This window comes from Natrix helvetica (genome assembly GCF_964273705.1).
Source record: "Natrix helvetica genome assembly, chromosome: 1".
Lineage (NCBI taxonomy): Eukaryota > Metazoa > Chordata > Lepidosauria > Squamata > Natricidae > Natrix > Natrix helvetica.
This window is the reverse complement of record NC_138548.1, coordinates 24563007-24588248: the sequence shown is the minus strand read 5'-3', so window position 1 is coordinate 24588248 and position 25242 is coordinate 24563007. Positions and strand designations below refer to the sequence as shown.

Below are 25242 nucleotides of genomic sequence, written 5' to 3'. Positions count from 1 at the left end.
CTAGGGCTTCTATCCAGCAGTGATAGAAATTGGTCAGCCTGCCCCCTGCCTTGTTAATTTAGACTCCCCTTCAGAATTGATTGATTCAATTTATATGCCACTCATCTCACTGTTCGGGGTGATTCTGGGTGGCTAACAATATAGTAAGAAATAGAAATTTAAAAAAAACAAACATAAAAACAAATCAAAATTACAAAAGGTTACATACAGAGTAAAAGATAATGAGTTTAGAGCGGAGCAAAGGTGGTGCCTTCTCTGGTCACTGTACCAGCCACTTCCAGCATATACCACATTTTGGGGGCTATAAGACGCACTCCACCCTCCCCAAAAGAGGTGGAAAGGTCTTATAGAGCAAATGTTGCCAAAGCCCCGCCAACCCTAAGGCCCCCACCCTTCGGCTTTGCCTCCCAGCAATTTGCCTCCTTACAGCAAACAGCCTGGTCAGCTTCAGCGCAGCCTGATTTGGCACGAGTAGCTGATAGGCGGTTGGCTCTCCCCCACTTCCTCTCCCCCGAATACCACCAATCAGCTGTTCCAGGCTGCAGGGATTGTCAGAACTGTTGCCGCCCATCGCCACTGCCACCTATCGCCGCCTCCACTTGCTCTATTTTCAGCCTCCAAGCGTCACGTTTTTGGCCTGTTCCAGGTAGCAGGGATATGCAGTGGCGATGGGTGGCGAAGGTGCCGATGGGTGGTGATGATCCTTGCAGCCTGGAACAGCTGATCGGTGGTATTCCGGGAGGCAGAGCCATCTGCCAATCAGCTGCTAATGCTAAAACAGACTGCTGAAGTTGACCTTGCTGTTTGCTGCAAAGAGGCAAATTACTGGGAGGCAGATTTTTTTTTCTTGTTGTCCTCCCCAAAAGCTAGGTACGTCTTACAGTCTGAAAAATACGGTAGCTTCTCCATCAGGGACCAACACCAACTGGCAGAACAAAACGTTATGTCTCTTCCTAAAGGTTAGAAGGGTGGTGGTTGATCTCATCTCTGATGGCAAGATGTTCCAGAAGGGCCATGGCAGAAAAGTCTCCTCTAGACTTCTACAATTTCCATTAGCTGAAATTCCTTGACTGATGGGGTCTATGCTCTTTGCCAGAACAAGTGGGTGGGTCAATCCCATTGGAGCAAGTTGGTTCCTCAGATACCTTGGACCCATTCCATAAAGAGTTTTAAAGGGGATGACGAACACCAATATTTTTGAATAAGCTGTCCTTCCCATTACATTTATACATTTACATGCATAAACCATGCAAGAGTTGCTTTAAGCCACACTTGAATCATAGCAACCAGGAAAGAGTGATGAGATAACCATATAATTAATTAATTAATTGTCAAATTATGTATTGGACACTACTGAGAACTTGCAGAAGCACATCTCAACTTCCTCAGTAATAACACTTGTTTGTCATATTAGTTGTATTGTATCTTGCCATGCAAATATTAAATTCCGTGTTTTCTAAAAGGTTATATTTCAATCTACCAGGTATTGAAAACTATTTATCAGTGGGTTTTGTCCTTTCAGTTTCAATGACAGATTTTACTGCAGTGAACAAAACTATGTGTACTACAGTAATAAGTCCTCCACTTCTGGAATCCCCCAACAAGTTCTTCTCCCGGGTAAAGCAGAGGTTACAGAAAGATTGGTTGCAGAAAGGTAATACTTTTCTTAGGTGATGAGAAGTTTTGCATATATTTTTGTCTTGAAATTCTGTCTTCAATTTTTCTACCTTTATAATTCACTTTATAATTTTCTTGTAAAAGATGGAATATTCTGTTTACAATGACTAAACTTAGATAGCAAACTGCCAAATAATTTGCAGTTGCTTTTATTCATTTACTCATCATTTGCCTTCAGTTTTTTTCAAACCTTTGCCCCATAGTATCCTGGTACTGATTTTTACCTTATTTCATTTTGATTTATTTCATATTTAATGTTTTGTACCCTTTTTCTTGTTTGTAAGTCACCCAGAGTTGCTTGTAAGTGAGATAGGTGGCATATAAATAGATTTAAATAAGTAAGTAAACAGAAATGGTTATCAAATAGCATGTGCACCATTCAGCAAGCTCTTTATTATTGATGCACACACACATTAACACACACACAATAGCTGGCTAGCTATCTCATCATATCATTTTATTAAGACATAGGTAAAAGAAAAATGTAAAGAAACGTTAGGAAGAAAATAAAATAGTTAAACAAAATAGTAAGCAACTTGCAGGTTTTATAATGGTTATAAACAAACTCATTATCACTCCTCCCTCTTGATATTATAGAAATATATTTAACCCCTTATTAAACCGTTTTTCAAATTGCTTTGCTTTTCTTTTTTCTATTTTCAGCAAAATCTCTATTAAAAAGTATTTGTTATTCTGTCCTTTACCAAATAACTTGGTTTTGCCATTTCTGCCAATTCTGGCATCTTCACAGTCCATTCCACAATTTTGGGAGCTTCAGTATGCCTCCATCTCCATAATAATTATGTTGCAGTTACCATGTATAAAATTAGTCTTTCATCAGACTATTCTAGTTGGCTATCCATACATCTTAATGAAAAGAGTTCTGTTTTTTTCTTGTTATTGAGAAGAAGTTATTGTCTAAGAAGTTAGCATAATAATAACTCATCCTGAAACAATAGTTATCGAGAGAATATCTCCTCTAGGAGTTGTTTCACTGTACTAAATTTAAAATGCTTCTCCTTTATCTACAGCAAAGCAACCCTTAATCACATCCCGCCCAACAAAACAACTTAATAATTTTAATGAAGAATACGTAAGTACTACTGTTAGCCAGAAAGAGAAGATTATTGTGGAATCTGCTGAATTGGCCAGTGAGACTTTTACAATAATATCTAATCCTGTGATTGTGAGTGATGATCATGTTAAATCTAGAGAATTCTTGAAGAAAAGAGCATTTGGAAAACGTCTTCAAGAGAAAGCAGTGGTGACTCCGTCTAAATATATATATGACCAAAAAGCAGGAGAAAACTTAAGTGTTTCGCCACAAAAACCTTCCCAACACCTGTGTGATACAATTTTTGCTACTCCAAAAGCCTATATACCAAGGAAACGACAGCCTGCTACCAAGGTGCTCTTGGAGGAAACTGACACAGGCACAAATGAAAAGGTAGACTCTTTTATTTTATTTTATCCATTTTTATCCTGGCTGGCTTGAAAAACTGCACACCAGCCATAGTCAATCACAATTAAACATAACTAAAGGGGGCGCCACAACTATCTTTTTTTTTTAATTTTCAAAACAAACACAACAAAGAATCCTCCTTTCTACATACTGTAGAAAGTGTATCAGTTGGTTACAAAAAACGTTCGTGCATCTCTTCCACAGTCATCAGTCATAATTCATATTAACTCAAGTATTTTAACTCAGATATTTATACATATTACCATCATCATACCTCCATTTTCATTTGACTATAAAATATATCAAGATTTAAAACATAACCACATACTGGCATTTCATTTGCTATTTCTAAAATCCTCCAATAACACTGAATCCTTATGGCCTATTCCAGTGATGGCGAACCTTTTTTGGCTCGCGTGCCACAAGTGGGGGGAGCGCAGGGGGGTCGAGTGCAGGCGTGCCGCACCCATAATGCAACATGTGACCCCCCCAGTGCGCATGCGCACACAACGCGCGATCCCCCCCCATTTTTACATGGTTTTTTTGCCCTCCCCAGGCTCCAGGGGCTTTATAGGAGCCTGGGGAGGGCGAAAAGAGCCTATCCCGACCCCCCGGAGACCCTCCGGAGGCTTCAGGGACTTTCCGGAGGCTTCCCTGAAGCCTTCGGAGCGCTTAAAACCACCCTCCAAGCAAACCGGAAGTGACTTCCGGGTTGCTCGGAGGGTCGTTTTAAGCATTCCGAAGTCATCAGGGAAGCCTCGAACGGTCCCTGAAGCCTCCAGGGGGGCGGGGGAGGCTCTTTTCGCCCTCCCCAGGCTCCTATAAAGCGTCTGGAGCCTGGGGAAGGCGAAAAATAGCTTTTAAAAAGGTAAACACAGCTGGCCAGTGCGCGCATGTGCGCTGGCCAGCTGACAGGGCAGCACCTCGCGTGCCCTGACAAATGGCTCCGCGTGCCACTTGTGGCACGCGTGCCATAGGTTCGCCATCACGGGCCTATTCTAACTAAACATCCATAATATCTAGTAACAAAAATTTCTAATCCTCCTTACCAAATCACTGTTTACAATTTACATTATTATTATTTATTATTTATTATTATTATTATTTATTCACATTTCTAAACCGCCCCCTCTCCCAAAAAGGAGTATTATGTATTAAATATGTATTAAATATGTATTATGTTTTAAATCTTGATATATTTTATAGTCCACAATAAATCACAGATAAAATACAAATATAATTAGAGCTATAAATATATGTATGTATGTGGAGGAGGTTAAAATTAAAAGTCCTGTACAGATGAATAAATATGAGGCTAAAAGCCCTAAAAACAATTAAAACTAAAACATTACCCTTAAAATAACCAGATGAGAATATACTACCAGGAGTTCATAGATGTAACATTTATAATCATGCCAGGTCAGCTAGTCGGAACAGGTGAGTCTTCAATTTTTATTTTTATTTTCAGAAAATTTTATTGTTTTTTTTAAAACATTTACTAGGAAAAGGGTATGTGGAATAATATACAAATTTTGGCAGTTGCAAGTATGGCAGACGCCCCCTCCCTCCAAACTCATAGTTTACATCTAGGTATAAAACATTAATACATAATCATGTAAAATCAGCATATAGAAATAAAAGTTTTCAATCAACTTATATATTATAACATATTTTCTAAATATAATTTCACTATTACTTTCGGTATGTTTATAACAATGTGGTTTTCTTATTCATTTTTGTGATCTGAGCTTTCTTGGTATTGCCCCTTCCCCCCCCCCCCGCTGGCAGAGCTCCGGCCCCTCCCGTGTCCTGTATAACCGTTGTAGAGTCTTCTGTTTTTTCTAGGTTTGCTTTATTTTTTTCCATAAAGGCCTGAGCCTCTATGGGTGTATTAATTCTAATTCTTGTCTCCTCCCAGAATATCAACATCCCTTCAGGCATCAACCATCTAAACCACACCCCTTTCTGGTATAATTTATTTGCCAATTGCGAATAGCTTTTCCTTTTCTCCCTAATTTTTTGGGGGATCTGCTTCAAGATGGTTATCTCCCTATCGTGGTATGTCAATGTTTGCCCCCTTTGTACACCCAGAATTGCGTCTCTTGTGCTTTTCCTAAGGAATTTAATATGAACCTCCCTGGGTACATTATGTGTCCTGGCATATGTTGAATTCACTCTATAGGCCAAATCTATCTCCCACTCCATCTGTTGTTTGTCTTTGTGTATGTATTCAGCTAAGATGTTGGTCATAATGTCCCTTATATTTTCCCCATCTGTTTCTATAACATTTTGAAATCTAAGATAAAAGGACATTCTCTCAAACTCTGTTTTCATTTGTTGAATATCAAGTTCTTTGTTACTCTTCTGTAGAACTTCCACCCCCCCCCCGCCTCTGCCACCCCACCCTCCACAAAGTCCAGTCTCTGTGAGTTCTTATAAATTTGGACTTGATTCTCCTTAATTTCTTCCTTCATTTCCTTTAATTGTTTCTTAATTTCTTCCTGGCCCTGTATGAGTTGTTGAAGCATTTGCAGCAAATCCAACTCTGTGCTCTTAGGTTGCATCATTTCTGTAATCTTTGACTGTGTGGCAGGGCTGGATGTTGCAGATGTCGGTGCAGAAGTAGCAAAGCCAGGTTTTCCAGGTGGTGGTCTTTTTGGAGACATAGTTTATAAAACAGAGAAGTCAGTCAGTGTAGAGACTGGACAGCTGGAGAAGTAGAGCAGGCAGATGAGTCCAGGAGGCAGAAAATCCAAACAAGTGAGAGTTTCTTTGGTCAATCTAGCATTAAGAAAAGGTTTCCTCTCCAGAGGGTTCAGGAAATAGCAATCCACAAGAGATTCTTCTGGGTAGTACGGAGACAAAGACCGGAAGCCTGAGTTTTAAAGGTGGAGTCAGGTTTCACAGTTCATGAAGACAACAGAAGTGTGCCATCTTGCCCTGCCAGCTTTAGGCTCAGAGGCATAATAAAGTTTCAAAAGTTCACAAAGTTCTCAGGTCATCAACAAATTATAAAATTAAGTCCAGTGAAAATCACTTTTACAGGGGTGAGGCATCATTAGTTGGCTCTCCCCCCTCCTCCTTCCTCCTAGGGGCAAAAGCAGAATTTTTTCAAGCCGCTTGTCCAAGGAGGGGGAAAATCCCCCCCCTCTAACCGCACCTCCAACGAAGCTCCGAAAGTTTAACATATAACCTTGCTGAAAAGTCCATCAATTCATCAGAGAAGGAATGGAGAAAGAAAGCACCTCACCATACCGCCGCTGCTTCCTTCAATTTTGCGCTGCCCGATCGGCATGGAGCAAGACGCAGGGGCGCCCTCCGAGACTGCTCCCCGGTGCCTAGAGCAAAGCGAAGAAGCCCCCACCAGCCGCCGCCGATGCCAGGGCCCTCCGCGAGCCGCTCCCTCGGCAGGACGCCTCTTTGGGGCGTCCTGTGCCCCCCCAGAAGCGGTGGAAGCCCACCGGGAGAGCGGGAGCGGGCAAAGACTTGCCCGTCGCTGTAGCCGCCGGAACCGGAAGTCTCGAGTCTTCAATTTTTGACGGAAGGAGCGGAAGTCCGAGCTGGTTCTAATGTCGGGGGGGAGGTCATTCCAGAGGGTTGGGCCCATCACAGAGAAGGCTCTACTCCTCGGCGCCGCCCGCTGGCATTGCCTAGTGGACGGCACTTGGAGAAGGCCCTCTCTGTGAGAGCGGATTGGCCGCAGGGATGTATGTGGGAGGATGCGATCCCGCAAGTAACTAGGTCCTGAGCCATGGAGCGCTTTAAAGATAGTAATCAGGACCTTGAAACGCACCCGAAAAACCACAGGTAGCCAGTGCAGCTCGCGCAGGAGCGGTGTTACGTGGGAGTATCTAGACCTCCCCATGATAACCCGCGCGGCCGCGTTCTGGACTAGCTGCATTCTCCGGGCGCGTCCCAAGGGAAGCCCCATGTAGAGAGCATTACAGTAATCTAGGCGAGACGTCACCAGCGCATGAGTGACTGTGCGTAGGGCATCCCGGTCCAGTAGGGGGCGCAATTGGCGCACCAGGCGAACCTGGTGGAACGCCCCCCTTGCCACGGCTGCCACATGGTCATCCATTGACAGCCGGGCATCTAGGAGGACGCCCAAATTGCGCGCCCGTTCCACAGGGGGCAGTAGCTCGTCCCCTATGGCCAGCGATGGAATCAGCTGGCTGAACCGAGGTGCCGGAAGCCACAGCCACTCAGTCTTGGAGGGGTTGAGTTTGAGTCTGTTGTCCCCCATCCAGACCCTGACGGCTTCCAGACACCGGGACATCACTGCGACAGCCTCGTTGGGGTGGTTTGGGGTTGAAATGTACAGCTGCGTATCATCAGCGTACAGATGGTATTCAACCCCAAAACCACGGATGATCTCGCCCAGCGGCTTCACATATGCATTGAACAGAAGGGGCGAGAGAACCGACCCCTGCGGCACCCCGCAAGAGAGTGGCCTCGGGGTCGATCTCTGCCCCCCTGTCAACACATATTGCATCCGGCCGGAGAGGTAAGAGTCGAACCACCGTAACACGGTGCCTCCGACTCCCATCCCCTCCAGCCGGCGCAGAAGGATACCATGGTCGATGGTATCAAAAGCCGCTGAGAGATCTAATAGGACCAGGGTAGAGGAACAACCTCTATCTCTGGCCCTCCAGAGATCATCAACCAACGCGACCAAGGCTGTCTCAGTGCTGTGCCCGGGTCGGAAGCCGGACTGGCGTGGGTCTAGATAATCAGATTCATCGAGGTGACGCGGAAACTGCTGCGCTACCACATTCTCAACAACCTTCGCCAAAAAAGGGAGGTTGGAGACTGGACGATAATTAGCTAGCTCCGTTTGGTCGAGTGAAGGCCTCTTGAGTAAGGGCCTCACCACCGCCTCTTTCAAGACGGTAGGTAAGGATCCCTCACCCAACGAGGCGTTCACCAGGCCCAGAAGCCAGCCTCGTGTCACCTCCCAGGATGCCAGTACCAGCCAGGAGGGACACGGGTCCAATGAACATGTGGTGGGTCGCAGCCTTTCACGCAACCTGTCTAAATCCTCTGGGGCAACAGAGTCAAACTCCTCCCAGAGTGGACTCACAAGACTCACTGTTGACGGCCCGTCCAGACCACTGGAGGGGGCCCATCCGCTCCGGATCTGAGCGACTTTATTCTGCAGATATTCTCCAAACTCCTCTGCTCTACCCTGTAAGGGTGCCCCCCGCGTCTCTTGCACCAAGAGGGAGCGGGTGACCCTAAACAGGGCGGCAGGGCGGTTATCCGCAGACGTAATAAGAGCGGCACAATGTCTACGTTTGGCCGCTCTCAATGCCACGAGGTAAGTCCGTAAATAGGCTCTTACCTGTGTTCGGTCAGACTCGGAGCGTGAGGACCTCCACCTGCTCTCTAGACGTCTCCTCTGGCGCTTCATCACCCTCAGCTCCTCGGTATACCAAGGAGCCCGGGTGGGTCGCTGCCATAGGAGAGGTCGCAAAGGCGCAACCCGGTCCAAGGCCCCAGCCGTCGCCCTATTCCAGGCGCCCACTAGGTCCTCCGACCGAGCGCGGGTCAGGGCTACAGGTAGCGGCCCAAGCTCCGACTGGAACCTAACTGGTTCCATCAGATGCTTGGGGCGGTACCAGCTTGGACTTCCAGTTTCCTTATGTTGTACCCATACATATATATTTTCCTTCGTATCATTATCCCTCCTTTATTTAACTGTATCCTGTATCATAACATTTCCCCCCCTAATAATCAAAGTTTAACAAAATTTTAGTTCTTTTTTTATTAGCCTTTATATATAACCAAAAAGATTTCTAATCTTCCTTTCATGGGTACCATTCAAATATTCATATCCAATTATTACTTATCATAACAATATATATGTATATATTATTATCATTATCAATTATTTATTTGACTATATCTATTGTCACTAAATTTCACTAAGTTTAACTACCGGTAGTTTTAAATTATGCACTTCCATCTATCAACCTGTATCTTTCCAGTAGCAAAACAGTCTCATGTCTTCTGCCATTTGTGTTATCCTTCTCTAATCATCTCCTTAATCAAATTTGTATGGACTCCTCTTAGCAACTCATTGCTTATTAAGTCTCTCATGTAATTTCGATGCCCTTCTTCTGTTTCCTTAATCAGATTATCTTTAATTGTCAGTGGTGTTATCAATGAGGTTGCTAATAAAATTTCTCTGTTTAAATCCATAAATTATTTTGTTTTTTCTTAATAATAATAATAATAATAATAATAATAATAATAATAATAATAATAATAATAATAATAATAATAATAATAATAAATATTTATTTCTTAGCCGCACCCTCTCCCGAAGGACTCGGGGCGGCGTACAATAAAACATATGAAATAAATATATAGACAAGACATACATATTACAAAAACATATACCAAGACATGTACAAGGAGGAGGTCGGCTAATGAATAAAAACAATAAAATATAATGTTTAGAAACCCCTAAATAATTGAATACAATTAAAATACCCAAATAAAAACCCGTCAGGAGCGATATAGTTAGATCAAAGTTGAGCCAGGCCAGCTACTTGGAATAGGTGGGTCTTGAGCTTTATACGAAAGAAGCGGAGGTCAGAGGTATTCCTAATATCCGGAGGGAGGTCATTCCACAGGGCTGGGCCCGCCACAGAGAAGGCTCTACTCCTAGGCGCCGCCCCTCGACACTGTCTGGTGGACGGCACTTGGAGGAGGCCCTCTCTGTGCGAGCGGATTGGTCACAGGGATGTATGGGGCAGAATACGATCCCGCAAGTAACTAGGTCCTGAGCCATGGAGCGCTTTAAAGATTGTTATCAAAACCTTGAAACGCACCCGATAGACCACAGGAAGCCAGTGCAGCTCGCGCAGGAACGGTGTCACATGGGAGTACCTAGTACTCCCCATAATTACCCACGCGGCTGCGTTCTGGACCAACTGTAGCCTCTGGGTGCATTTCAAGGGAAGCCCCATGTAGAGAGCGTTACAGTAGTCCAAGCGAGACGTCACCAGCGCATGAGTGACTGTGCGTAAGGCGTCCCGGTCCAGTAGGGGGCGCAATTGGCGCACCAGGCGAACCTGGTGGAACGCCCCCCTTGCCACGGCTGTCACATGGTCATCCATGGACAGCCAGGCATCCAGGAGGACGCCCAAATCTTCTTCTGTATCTTGCCATCTGGGGTAGAGTTCCCCTCCATTTAATTCCTCTTTCAGTGTTCCACTCTTTCCATTTACAGACACAAACCAATCACCATAGATATCAGTGGATTTAATTTCTTTTTGGTCATTTTCCTCTTTGGTTTTTAGGACTCTAACCTCCACTTTTTCCACTTGATAAACATCTCAAACTTCTTCATCAGATTTTACTGTTAGATGCTCTAGGTTTTCCAACTTCTTCTCCATTCTCTCAAATGTATTTGATAATTTCTGAATTTCTAACAATATCTTTTGCAGGCTTAAAATTTCTTTCTACTGTTGAAGTTGTGCCATTATCTCCAGCTGACAAACACTGCTGCTCTGGCTTAGAAGGTTTTTACAAGATTAAGCATAAATTCACAATAAGGTCTTATTTTCACTTTCCTCTGGTTTAAGGATATACTTCAAAGGAACATCTGTATGCTTTTCTTCTTATCACTCTCTATAAACAAACAGTGAGACCTTGAAGTGCCAAACCAGAATAATCAATGAGGAAAGTAAGAGTGTTTTGTTTCCAATACACAAACCTCCAGCTTTCGAGCAACAACATTTTTCTTTCCCTCTGTTGTAACAATTTTCTTTGTTTCCTTTTGTATCTTTTTTTATATTTCAAGTTAAACAAAAGTCAAATTCTTGAATAAGTTAGAGAAGAAAAGGGGAAAAACACCCACACTAGTGAAGAAGTAGGATTTTAGTCCATAGGTTACAAAGAATAATAAAAAAAAATAGAAGAAAACTTAATCCATTTGTTTTAAAAGGCTTGCAGAAATTCCATCCATGAACATAGCATTTAAAAAGTAAGATAATCCACTGTCAAAACCATTCAAAGCTTAATTCCGCCGCTTATTTCTTCTATTCTCAAATTTAAATTAATTTTAAGTTTTTTATAGGCAGTCTCTTTTAAAACGGCAAAAATTCCTCACCAGCTGGAAACACTTTCTCTTTCCGTATCCTTCCGTTTTGGAGCAGCCCCGACTTCATCAGCCTAATGGCTGGATTTTTTGTCGCCGGCTTGAAGAACTTCTCTTGAATCCATCAGGGACTTTGCAATGTCCCTGAGATCAGCAAGACATATTCTTCCTGTTCACCATCTCTGCGGGACTGTTTAGGTCCAATTGGACCACCCAGCGGCAAAAGTATCGGCTGCGGTCTCAATACGAGCATCAAGACCACACGTCCGTATCCTTGCGACGTTGGCTCCTCCCACAACTATATTTTCTTGAGTTACAATTTGTTTTTCCTACTACATCAGAATTGGTAATCAGTGTGGGTCATAAATGGTTCTCCAGGATATTTTCTGTAGTTACTTCATTGAAAAATGGAAATGAGTAGACTTGTACAAAACTTCAGGTTCTGATTCAAAAAGGTATTTTTTAGTGTTGTAGTAAATGAGTAAGCAACTGTTTTGCTATTCTAAAATAGCTGCTTTTCTGGCATCACCTGGCAGCTGTGGACAATAGATTGCATTCTCAGCCCTAATTGCAGCTTAATTTAGCTTATCATTTATTTTCATGTTGCTTTTAGATAATATTTTTACAGAAAAATAATTTTGAAGAACCATACATTTTGAAAAAGCTCTTTAAATAATTATACTTTTAAAAAAATCCTGGAAACTACTGATGTCTTATTTACATTTATTTATTTATATTTTTTTATTAATAGGCCGCCCATCTCCCTAAAAGAGGCAAGTCCATTTGTTTATACCACTGTGAAGATCAGAGATCGAATAAATGATTCAGAGACATGCTATGTCCTTGCAATTTTTATTTTAAAAAATAATACCTGTTTTCTTTAAAAAATGGTTTTAAATTTCTGTAACATAGTAATGGAATTTTGATTTCTTTCAGAATCTCAGAACAATTTAAGAAACTTTTAGAAATTCAAAAAAAAAATAATCTGTAAACTTCAAGATTTTCCTGGATTCAGTCCTTACTTTGGGATTGCTTATAATACTAACAAGATACATAAACGGGCACCCATGGCGTTGTGCATCATTCTCTACAAATATTTGCTTTAGTGGTATAACATATATGATAGGAAGGGTACATTACCACACTAACTATGAAAGTTATTTCCTTCATAAATTCAAAATAAAATATTTAGGTTCAAATCATAAAACATGTGCACAGTTTGAATTTAAGTAGTGATCACAAATATAAGGAAGAAGTATGAATCTGAGAATCATTGAACTGTCGGTATACATTGTATGATTTTGCAGTCGGGTGCAAACCAATAATGTCAGAAATTATATTCCCTATTTTTTTCTAATTTAGTTCTCAAAGGAAAAAGATGTGATATATCTCAATGAATGGGGAATCAGAGTGATCAATGACAATACTGCTGTGTGTCTGGAAGGAATACGGAGGCAAGTGACTGCTTTTCAGTTTTGTTCCAATATGTCTGCATGGTTTGTATGGATAGTCCTTGCATTAGTCTTGTATTGAATTAGTATTAGTATTGAATTATTTTATTGGATTTATTTCCATAAGTTTGAAGATTATCTCTGAGGAGCTTAGAGCAATTTAAAAGAAAAATTATAAATACGGACGATCTCTCAAACAAAAAACAAAGGAAAGCAAAGTAAGCAAACTTAAATGGAACAGTTGTTATGCCATAAATTTAGCAGTGGACAGCTTTGTAAGAATGAAAACTTGAGTTTGGATTGATTCCTTGATCTTATTTTCCCGATAATGCAGGTAGTCCTTGAGTTATGAATGGAATGGAGCCTACCCATTCCATTAGTAACTCAAGTATTCATGGGAGGGAATCTCATACCTTGAACAAGATCACTCCCTCCTTTTGCCCATGCATTCACTAATCGAATGTGAGGCTCGTTAAGTGCACAAGAGGTATTTTGGGATGGGGAAGGCCAGGGGATGGTCTACTGATGGAACAGGCCACCTGCCTAAGACCATCTGAGGCCTCTCTGACCCACTGAAATACTCATGCTACCCACAATTGCTTTACCCCCACCCAATCTGTTGCACCGGGTCACTTACCATGTGAAGATCCAGCAAGTAGTCTTATCTCCAGCCTCTCAGCCATGTGCCCTCCTCTGCAGCTCCGTTTAGGCCTCTGGAGTCCTACCCTGGCACATCCGCCCTTCAGAAGCTCCATTTCAGCCTGCAACGTGCCAGGTGAAGTCCCCAGAGGTCCGAATGGAGCGTCGGAGGGATAGATCTGCCCCTCAGAAGCTCTATGTTTCTATTTAATCTTGAACACATAATGTGGCTTACAATCTAAGTTTCCAAGAGTAAATTGAATATATTCCACATATTACCTACATCTTGAATAGGCTGGTGCATTTATCAAAATTTATTCGGTCTGGTCCATCTTGTACCAGTTAAATAGAACAATTAACAAAGACTGTAAGTCCTTTATAACAAATTCAAAAAATGCCTGCAAATATTTCTTCATAAGGAAAATACTTGACAAGTCTGTATTATCCACATAGTAAGATACATAATTCATAATATAAAACACATACATTGGGAAGTGATGAAATAAAATATAATGGGCTCACATTACTTTTCGAGCTGGGATCCTAAGGAAGTATAATGGTGAGATTAATTCTTTTCCAATTACGATACTATGTCCTTTTTATTTTAGAGATATGGATAATGTCTTCTGGCATAGCAATGTAATTGTAGAACGCATTTCACACAATCAAGTCAAAACCTTGACAGGAAATACCTACATGTTAGAAGGGCCTATTGATGCAGTTAATATGAAGAAAGGAGGTAAGAGAAAAGGAAAACCACAGGGGCAGTCTGGAATTTTTACAGGCTTTTTGTGAAAATGGCTTCTACCTTGCTGCTTCTTTTCCAACTGTTTATGCTGGCCTATTACCCAAACTACTGAAACTACAGGTACTTTATTACTTCCAGTTCCCTTCTGGTATTCAGTGACATGTCTGATCTGTGCTTGTCATATAAGGTTTAAAACTATACCACATTGCTAAATATTAATTTGTTTCAAATGATAGCTTAAATAAGTAATAGTGCAGAAAGAATATATATCTTTAATATATATGTGACTGTAAAATGATTATTCTAATTTACAAGGGATACGGAAATCTGTACTCTAATTTTATTTATGCATTTTGCCTAGTATGATATAGAATAGAATTCTTTATTGGCCAAGTGTGATTGGACACACAAGGAATTTGTCTTGGTGCATATGCTCTCAGTGTACATAAAAGAAAAGATACGTTCATCAAGAATCATAAGGTACTACACTTAATGATAGTCATAGGGCACAAATAAGCTGCTTTTTATGTTTATATGCACCCTCCTCTCAAAATATTTTTTCTTTTTCAATTTAACTTAATGCTGATTGTATGATAGCATCAGCTTGAGTAGAACCTTTGATGTCCTAATTTCTACAATGCATAATTTTCCTTTATCCAGAAGTTTCCAGGATAACATTTGCATAAAAATAAAGCATTACAAAAAGAAAGAGGGTATAATACAGATTTAAGGTATTTAGGAATTTTCCTAAAATTCTGTAATCTTGTAAGATTATCCCTGTTTTGATCTCCTCCAAAGGTTTGAAAAATGGGTATAAGAAGCACCCTTTTAAAACATAACAACTGTCCAAAGGCTATACCTTTGTTTCAAACAGGAATACCACCTACATTCATAAAGAAGTTTGGGAGAGGAATCCCAATCAATTGGAAAATGCTTGTTGATGATTTGCTTCATTATATGAAAAGGTCAGGGTCACTGAAAATATTTATGTTTTTGAGTTGTGATAGTTGTGGTTGTTGGTAAGAATTTTTCAATCTTCAAAATATTTAAGACATTTTAAAAAAAATGTCTGCAACATTTATTTATACTTTGCATTTAGTCTATAGGAGCATGATGGCTCGTGTAGTTAGGGTGCTGGATTGAAAGTTATCAAGCCCACGTTTGAAACCCAAGTGCTGGGGTGGGTTGAGCTCCTGACCGTCACTCCAGCTTTTGCCAGGGACATGAAAGGAGCCCCCCAACTGGGTGTGCCTCGGGCAATAGTGATATCACCGGCTAATCCTTTTAAGCCAGAAGTGCTTCTGACACCAGTGCAATGCAATTTAGTCTATGACCTCATTTGCTATGTACTAATTTTATCCTCTTTGTTCTCTTGAGTAAATTTCTAGAGTATTTCTATTGACAGTTCCTCAAATTAATAATGCCTCAGTGGAAAGACTGGTTATCCATGTCTCTTTGAAATAAGAGCAAAAATAAGCCACCTTATACTTTTTTTTCCTTTTTCCTAAACTCTCTTTTTTCTGTATTCACCATTTTTTCTTAGATGTGAATTATTTTACTGTTGTATAGAATACTTCCATAAAAGTTAAAAAAAATTAAAAAAAGAAAATTCCACTTGAGAAGTTTATATCCTGGTTTTGCAGCCAAAAGTTTAGAAAACTGCCTTCCCTAGCTACTTTAGGCAGAGACCTAGGAAACAAAGATATTTCTCTATGGAGATATGGGTGAAAGCAGGGCTTGGAGTTATTGAAATTGTCATTTTTTGTTGAAGACAACCTTCTAGAACAATTGAGGTTCTGGATAGTATCTCAGGCTTAACCTAATTCCTTGTATCTGATCTAAGCAAACTACTTCAGAAAAGAGCTGCTGCAGCAGCATAATTACTGCTACCAGCATTTAAACATTTTAAAGAAATTATGAAATATGCTTAAAAGATTGAGGCAATTAATACTACTTATGCAAAACTTTAAATCTTTAGGAAAGAAGAAAGAGCATTTCCTGTAAGTGGTGATAGTGAAGAAATAAACGAATGCTCAGAAGAACTGGAGCTGCCCCAGAATATTGAGAAAAAATGTAAAACAAAAAATACCACTTACGATGTATTACCTCTGCAAAATGATAAGATACATGGTATGCATGTTATTTTCTTTGTTTGGGGAACATTTTGGTCTTTTCAAAAAATACTTATTTATTTATGTATTTATGATGTTCCTAAACCTAGTAATTTCCTATGAAATTTACTGTTGTTCACAACAGGAAACATTAATAGAAATTGTGAACACTTACAACCAGATTTTTGTATGTGATGACAATGCATGCTAGACTGAGAATAATATTCGCATAGCTGTAAAAGAGAACTTTACCTAAATGAGATAGTAGCAACCAGTAATCTTTGTAGTAGTTTTTCTTTCTCTTCCTCAGTCACATTTGCTTAGTAACCATTTCACTTCCAATTTAACAGATTGGTTGCTGAATAAGGAAAGAGTGCATCAGCCCAATTAATCCATTAACCCTGTTAATATTATGCTCCATAAACAATGATGAGAATGTATTCCATGGGTTGTGAAAGAGCTACTGTGTTTCCCCGAAAATAAGGCCTATCCCAAAAATAAGACCTAGCTTGATTTTCCTGTGTGCAACTAATATAAGCCCTACTTCAAAAATAAGCCCTTCACCCACTTCGTCCCATCGTCTGGTTGTACAAGGTGGGGCGAGGCACCTGTGTAAAATGAAACTGGGCTGGGGGTGGAGCTGCCCCACGCGTCCCGCACCCGCTTACCTTAGGACCACCACAGCCAGACCTCCAATGCCCTGGCACCTGTCGTGCCACTGCCCAACTTCTATGGCCACTCGTAGCCAGATGCAATGTGGTGCATCGCGCCATTGCCGCCAATCACATGCACAACAGCATCATGTGCCACATGGCCTCCTGCCTCGAATGGCAGCACTGGCACAATGAGCCACATAGCTTCTGGCCGCAAGTGGTCGCAAGCAGTAACAGAAGAGTCAGACAGTGGCACAATAGTTGTCGGGGCATGGGAGGCCAAGAAGCAGTGGTCCTAATTTAAGCAGTTAAGACATCTCCCGAAAATAAGACCTGGTGCTTATTGCCCAAAACAAAATCAGACTGGATCTTATTTTCGGGGAAATATGGTATATATAGATTAACCTAATGTTCAAATGCAGGTAAGTTATATGGCAGGGAACAGCCTTTCATATTAAAAGTTTTTTTAAAAAAAAAACCAAAAATATTTCCATTACCAATAACTGTTGCTTCTATAGACTCCAGTTATCTTAAGCTAATAAAAGTTGACTAAAAAGAATTACATGCTCAGTAGGACTACCTCAGCTTTTCTTTGGATCATTTATGAGGGTGCTTCTAACTTTATGTTTACATTTACAGTCAATTTACCTTGATACACAGGCAGAAATGTGTTGTTGCTGAAGAATATTTTTGTGTATATTTTCCTTGATAGGTATGCGGATGAAAGCCACTGATTTACAGAATGACAATGAGAGAAGTTTCACCCGTAGTGGGCGGCGTATTAAGCCACCCATGCAGTACTGGTGTGGGGAACGGATACGTCTAGATCAGGCATTAAATATCACTATAAACAAAGGAGGCGCCAACTACTTATCACCTGTAAGATTTCTTTTTTCTCACCATATGTAAATTATTATTCTGGAGTGATGATAGTGATAGAAATTTTAAGCAGGTGCTTATAGATATTTTGGATTCCTACAAGTTGAAAGTATTATGGATTGAAAAATCCATTGTGTGTACAATTTAACAGTGAAAATGATTGTACACTCCCTGAGCTTAAAGGAATAATCTGTTGAGTAATCTGTAGGTGGCAACTGGACTTCATTGGTTTTTTCCCTCTATAACATTTTGCTTCTCATCCAAGAAGCTTCTTCAGTTATGACTGAACTGAATGGAATGGAGTGGAGAATGGACTGATTTATATTCTTTGCAGATTGTTAGCACATTGAAGGTTGTCATTAGCTCTCTGGGAGTCCTTAAGGCCACTTGGGATTTATCTGTATCCTCAGGGTCACTTGAATCAGAATGCAAAAGGGTATGGAACCTTCTTGGGACTGTTGAAAGGACAGTGTTGCAGACAGGAGATAGGTGGTGTTATATCCCTTCCCCTCTGTTGAGAGACGGCTGCCCAATTTTAACATAGATGGCCTCTTTCAAACTGGTGGGCCTCTCTGTCCAGAATGTGAACTTTGTTGTCTTCAAAAGAGTGACCTTTGTCTTTCAAATGCAGATGGACTGCTGAATCTGGTCATAAATGCATACATAATAGGATAGCAACATTCAGAATATACTATGTTAGTTGTGTCTCAATTATACATTTGGTTTCAGAATTTCTAGTTTAAAAATGCTGGGTTTGGACTTTAAGGAATACAAGTTTTGGTTTGTTATTATTTTTTAACTAAACCACAATTCTTTCTTAGTTTGCTTCTTCCACTTGGCTCCAGAAGGCTAAACCATTCTTGCTTGACACCAGATGACCTAAATATTTCATAGTTATTATCTGTAATAGAGATGATTTGGGTTTCAAACATTCCCTGATAATTTTGAAATCTGATTCTTCTGAGAAATGTTCTAATTCTGTACAATAATAATAATAATAATAATAATAATAAAATAATGCTGGAATATTTCTAATGCATACAAAGGATAGAAAGTTTTGACTTGAAACATTTTGAGCCCTTCTCTCTGTAGACATTAGGAGCCTGACCAGGAAGAGTTTTGCAGTAATGGGCCCACATTTATAGCATGATTTCCTCAGTAAATTTGGGAAGGAAGGATTGGAATTTTAATGAGAAAACAATAACATTACTAAGTTGCTAATTCTATTGAACTGTTTTAAAGAACTTATAACTTCTGAGGTTTTTTTTTTCCTTATTTCTGATGCTAACTTCAGTAGTGTTATTTTTTAAAATAATTTCTGATACTGTTATTTTGAAATCTTATATATTTAAAGTAGCAACTGTTACCTGAAAGATACTCTATATTCAAATAAAAAAATCTACAGTGCATAGGGCTTGAACTTTAAATGGACGGAGATTGTAACTTCAAATCCTTAAATCATAAAGCTGGAAAAAAAAACCATTTAACACATTGACCCTAATCTCCTCCTAAGTTCAAGAAATGAAAACAAAATTTATGCTCGAAGGCATCCAGTAAAGGGGAGACCAAAGGTTAGAAAATTTGAGAAAATTCCAAAGTGTTACTTTAGGGAATTGGTATAACAGTCAGTTAGAAAATGTGTTCCTGTAAGAATTTACTTTATAGGTTAAGGCAGGGGTCTGCAGCCTGTTTTCCAAACAGGAAAACTGGTGGGCAAGCACGTGCAAAACCACCCCCTCTCCCCACCATGCCTCCACCGGTCCGCTGAGCTGGAAAAGTTGGGGAACGCTGGTTAAGACTTACACTGTAAATGGTTGTGGCCATTTAAGTGAAACAACCTCAGGTAGTTTCAAGACAACAAGACAACTTCTATGCCCTGATCATCCTCATTGCATTTCTTGCAATCTATTCCAATTTGTCTCAATCCTTTTGAAAGAATAGTACTAAGAAAAGGAGCACAGTCCTGAAGGTGGAGTTTGACTAGTGCAGGATAAAATCACATTTTTGAAATGATGTTTGTTTATATTAGTTCTTTTGTTCCTCAAGTCAATGAGCAATACGCCCCCTGTGAAGAAGCAGACTAACAAGTTTCCAAAGAAAAATGGTGAGATCCCTTTCAAAGATCATAAAGAAGTTCCTTTGAACCAAGCAAAAGGTAGAGAATATTTTAATTCACTTTATTCTTGAAATTATTGATTCAAAAATTCTAATGCTGAACAGGCTCCTTCACCTTTATTTGAGGACATGGTGACTAATGGATTAAACCCATGTTAAGGTCATAAGCGCTATTAGGTTGCAAAATATTTTTCTTCAGGTCAGGTAAGTACATGATCAGAAAGATCAACAGGTGGGCAGGAAGTGTGTGTATTAGTCTTCTTTATTTTTTACTTATTTTATCACATTTTAAAATTGTCTTTCTCCCTCGCAGGGACTCTGAGAGAGTATACAATAAAATATTTAAATATGTATAGATGGCAACATTCCCCTTCCAATTTTATAAGGCATGACTTGTACTTTTTCAGGTATATATGACAACAAAGCTGGGGTAGTTTACAATATCAATGCTGTGTGAGCTGCTTTTGATTGCATTAAATGAAAGAAATGTCCCAAAATATTTCTCGTCTTCTCCCTTTCTGCTCTAAGACAAAAGTCAGTTGGATTACCAAGATTCAGGAAGTGTTGTAAAATTATTTTTGCTCTTCCTTTCTCTTCAAAAGAGCCTCAATCATCATATCAATAAAAATTACACAGTTAAATTAATGTAAAGTAAAACGTTCATTCATTCTAGCCACTGTAGGATGAAGACATGTTTCCAACCAATATGGTCTTCAGGTTTCCTTTGCTAATTTGGCCTGTAATACTTGCTGATATTGTCGCTCCATCTTCTTTTAAGTCTCTTGTGGGTGCTTTTTATCAGGTGGGATCCATTCTATGGCTGCCTTGGTCCACCTGCCATCAGTTCTTCTTGCCCTATGACCAGCCCATTTCCCTTTCAATTCTTTTACTCTCTTGATGATACTTTCGTTTGTTCTGTCATTCATGCATGAGTCTTTCTATTTTGTCTTGTGATGCCAAGCATATATCTTTCCATTGCACCACTTATAGCTTTTGTATCGATTATGAGGTTATTGTCCATGTTTCACCGGCATATGTTAGAGCAGGTAGCACACACTGATAGAAAACTTTTCAGGCATAGGGGGAAGTTCTTGACAATTATGCTTAAGGACAGGAATATTGTAACCTGGTAATGCATCAGTTTTCTCTGGAGAGCATTTATTTTGGGAAGGTAGTTGCAAAATACCGTACTTGCAACTTGATGTCTGATGCAACCATATAAGTTTGCGGTTTTGTGTCATAATAAGTTTATTTAGTTATTCCTGCTCAATTTCTGGTCACCTTTATCTTTGCCAGTTCCAGCCATAGTCAGGCAGTCCTCAACTTACAAGTGAGCCGAAGATTTCTGTTGTTAAGTGAGTTTTGCCCCATTTTACGGCCTTTCTTGCCACAGTTGTTAAGTGAATCACCGCAGTTGATAAGTTAGTAACATACCGTATTTTTCAGAGTATAAGACGCACCTTTTTCCCTCAAAAAAGGGGCTAAAAATCTGGATGCGTCTGATACACTGAATACAACATTTCTCCTGTGTGCTGCTTGGAGAGTACAAGCATGGGTTAACACAGCCTATCTGCCCTAGGACTGGGGTTGCAGAGACTACTTGTCCAGTGGCTTCTGGCGAGTGCGGTGACAGCAGTGGCGTTTCTGCGAGTCTCTGGCCGCTTCCCAGAGTTAGGGGCTTCAGAGAGTCCTGGTTTCCATGGCGGCATTTCTGAAAGCTCGGCTAGTGCGGCAGCCATTTTGGAAGCGACGTTTTCACACACTTTCTTTTTTTTTAATACAATTTTTTTTAATTTTTAATTTTCAAAACAAACACAACACATCCTTCTTTACATACTGTAGAAAGTGTATCAGTTGCTTACACAAAGGCTTTCGTGTATCTCTTCCACAGTCAACAAACATAATTCATAATTTTACTAAACGTAGTTCCCTGGGCTCATCTGCATGCTGGGGAACTACAGTGGTTCTTATTGCCGATGCAGAGATCGAAGGCCAGCAACTCTTCCAGGAAGGTTCAGCTCCCGTTGAAGGTAATTTGCTCCCTGAGGTGGTGGCAGTCGACAGCAGTAGAGAAGGATTGTCTATTCAAGGAACCCGACAGGGTCGTGGTTACCTCGGATGCCAGTCTCTATGGATGGGGGGCATATTGCCAAGGTCAACTGGCGCAAGGCAGATGGTCATGGACAGGCAGCTCGAAGCATCAATTGGCTGGAGCTGAGAGCAGCCAGGCTCGCCCTGAGACGGTTCTCAGCCCAACTGGTGGGTCATCGTGTTCTGTGACTCACAGACAACATTGCAATGAAGGCCCATATAAATAGGCAGGGCGGCACCTACTCCAGGAGACTCATGGCAGAGACAGAGGCCCTGGGCCGTTGGGCGGAACGACACCTACCATCAATAAGAGCGTATCACATATCCGGCACCAGCAATGTCAAGGCAGACTGGCTGAGCCGACAGATGATCGACAACTCCGAGTGGCGTCTACATCCAACTCTGTTCCGACAGTTAGTGTGGCAGTTCGGGCAGCCACAAGTCGATCTGTTCGCAACTGCAATCAACACGCAACTCCCGAGATTCTTCTCACGCTACCACTCGCCACAGGTGGAGGGGACAGATGCGCTGAGGTCCAGGTGGCCCCCAAGTCTCCTGTATGCCTTCCCGCCCCTGCTGCTCATACCGCAGGTAATCAACAAGCTCCTGGCGGAGGAGGCCGAACTCATACTGGTGGCTCCGCATTGGCCCAGGAGGTTCTGGTACGCGGATCTGGTCGATCTGTCCATAAGGAAGCCGTGGAGAATTCCTCAGTAGCAGATCTCCCTCAGCCAGGGGGCCATCAGTCATTCAGAGCCCCAGTGGCTCCAACTAGCCGTATGGCACTTGAGGAGGAGCTTCTGAGGAAACAAAACCTATCCGACAAGGTCATCCAGACCATTCAAGCGTCCAGAAGACCATCTATAACACGCATCTAGGATGCGACTTTGACCGTGTTCTCCACTTGGTGCAAGCGACGTGACATTGTAGATGTTGCAGCTTCCATACCTCAACTTCTAGACTTCCTTCAGGAGGGGTTGGACAAAGACTTGGCGCCCAACACCCTCTGTTGCCAGGTTGCGGCCTTGTCAACTATTCTGGCTAGAGACTCTCATCAGTTCTTGAGCCAACACCCTCAGATCAAAAGTTTCTTGAAGGGAGCAACCAATCTTCGACCTCAGGCGATACACAGGTACCTGTACTGGAACTTACCGTATGTTCTGCGAGCCCTAACTACCGCACCATTCGAACCGTTGAGAACTGCCAGTCTTTGCCACTTGACTTTTAATACTGCCTTCTTAGTAGCAATTACTTCTGCCAGGAGGGGGTTGGAGATTGTGGAGTTCTCTATCAGGGAGGAACTGTGTATCGCCCATCATGATCTGCGTCTTGATCCCTCCTTCCTACCAAAGGTGAACTTCTCTTTCACAGATCTCAGGAGGTGATCCTCCCGAACTTTTGTCCCAGGCCTAAACACCCCAAGGAACGTGCCTGGCTGGACGTTCGTCGAGCGGTCCGCATATATATGAACAGGACTAAGAACTTCAGATGTTCAGAGTCATTCTTGTGTCATTTCAACCTGGGTCGTTGGGTCGTAAGGTCTCGTCTTCAACCATTGGACATTGGCTGCGGACCTGCATCAAAATGGTGCATGAACATCAGGGCAGGACCGTGCCAGGTTGTGTGATGGCACACTCCACAAGGAGTGCCGCCATTACAGCAGCCTGGGCAACTCAATCGTCCATCATTGACATTTGTAGAGCTGCGACATGGGCGTCCCCCACAGCTTTCATCAGAAATTATAAAATTGATACTTTTGCCTCAGCCGAAGCCGCCTTTGGAAGACGTGTTTTGTAGCAAGTTGCCTCGGCTCTGGACAATCTGGACATGACTTCGGCCCTTCCTGGGACAAAATAGCTTGGGTATGTCCCATGCTTGGACTCTCCAAGCAGCACACAGGAGAATGACCGTTGGCTTACCTGAACGGTTGTTCTCTGGGCCCTGCGGGAGAGTCCAAACCCGCCCAGGGTTTCTTGAAAGGTCCAAGGTTCGGCATTATGATTAAGATACCTGAAGGGCGTGCTACAGCGGACAAGACTTCGTTTTTAAACTGACCTCAAGGAGGCAAAGGCGTGACCAAAGAAAAATCTACTCAGTCCTAGGGCAGATAAGCTGTGTTAACCCATGCTTGGACTCTCCCACAGCGCCCAGAGAACGACCGTTCAGGTAAGCCAACAGTCATTTTTTGCCTCCCGAAATCCCGCCCCCTTCATCAAAATGCCCGTGCATAGCTTTTAGGAGGCTTTCCGAGTGCTCCTGGGGGCTGGGGAGGGCAGAAATTAGTGAAAAACGGGCTGTTTTTTGCTCGTTTTTGGGGTTCCCCAGTAGCACTCTACAAGCCTCCTAGAGGCTATTTATGCCCCCTTGTTTTTGAAAAAAAACACGGGCCCATTTTCGGGAGGTTTGCAGAGTGCAAAAACGTGTTTTTTAATTTGCCTCTTCAAGTGCCTCTCAAGTAGTTAAGTGAATGTGGCTTCTCCAGTGACTTTGCTTGTCAGAAGTTTGCAAAGGTGATCACATGACCTTGGGATACAGCAATGATCACAAAACTGATCAAAAACTTCCCAGTCATAGGGGGATGTTGTTCTTGAAAATTACGCTTAACTTACCAAATGCCTGCCAACCACATTTAGCACGCCATTCAATCTCCTGTTATTGTATCACCTTCCACTGAGATCCATTGGCCATAAATGTAAAACATAAAAACATTAAGCAGAGTATTAAAACTGAGAGCCAAACTATATCAAAAAAGCTGTAAGAAGATGCTCCATATGAAAATTTCTAAGATGGGATGAGTAATCTGTAGTTCTAATGCTGAATTCTTAATACTCAGAAGCCCCAGCTAATATAGATAATGATGGGAGATGATAACCATTATTAACAACTACTAAAACATAGATTCCCAGCTCTATAGAATGTTTAGCTCACCTTTATCAGTGTGGCCCAAACTGCAGATCCATCCTCTTTCAGAAGGACAGTGTTGTTGCAAGGGAATTGTGGAGAATTTCCTCTTCCCCTGCTCCATCTGCTGTAGTACTTAGTAATACAGCATGGTACATCAAACTGGGATTGGAAATGCATTGCCCACAGTCTGCAGTTCTCTTGATGATGTGTCGATTCTTCATAGTTTTAAGTGCAAGGCTGCTGCATTTGGATGGCCAGGGCTATACCAAGATAGGGTTTATCCCCTGTCTTCTGTCTTCCCAAACTGGCTACGCTAATCTTGATGTGGCATTAAATTAACTTTTCTCCTTGTACTGAACCTTGATCTAAAAAGCCATCTCCTCCTCCTCATGGTCCATCCCA

The 25242-nt window shown here is 41.5% G+C and overlaps 1 protein-coding gene across 2 annotated transcripts in view; it reads left to right on the top strand.

Annotated features, from left to right (window-relative positions):
* Nucleotides 1-25242, top strand: part of MIS18BP1 (MIS18 binding protein 1) — a 36804-nt gene that overhangs the window by 3497 nt on the left and 8065 nt on the right. For both annotated transcript variants that reach the window (XM_081935326.1, XM_081935327.1), the window contains exons 3-10: nucleotides 1523-1654; nucleotides 2709-3124; nucleotides 12612-12703; nucleotides 13948-14078; nucleotides 14962-15052; nucleotides 16066-16217; nucleotides 17564-17730; nucleotides 19777-19885. In XM_081935326.1, coding sequence (XP_081791452.1) covers nucleotides 1523-1654; nucleotides 2709-3124; nucleotides 12612-12703; nucleotides 13948-14078; nucleotides 14962-15052; nucleotides 16066-16217; nucleotides 17564-17730; nucleotides 19777-19885 — 1290 coding nt within the window. The remainder of the gene's footprint in view (nucleotides 1-1522; nucleotides 1655-2708; nucleotides 3125-12611; nucleotides 12704-13947; nucleotides 14079-14961; nucleotides 15053-16065; nucleotides 16218-17563; nucleotides 17731-19776; nucleotides 19886-25242) is intronic.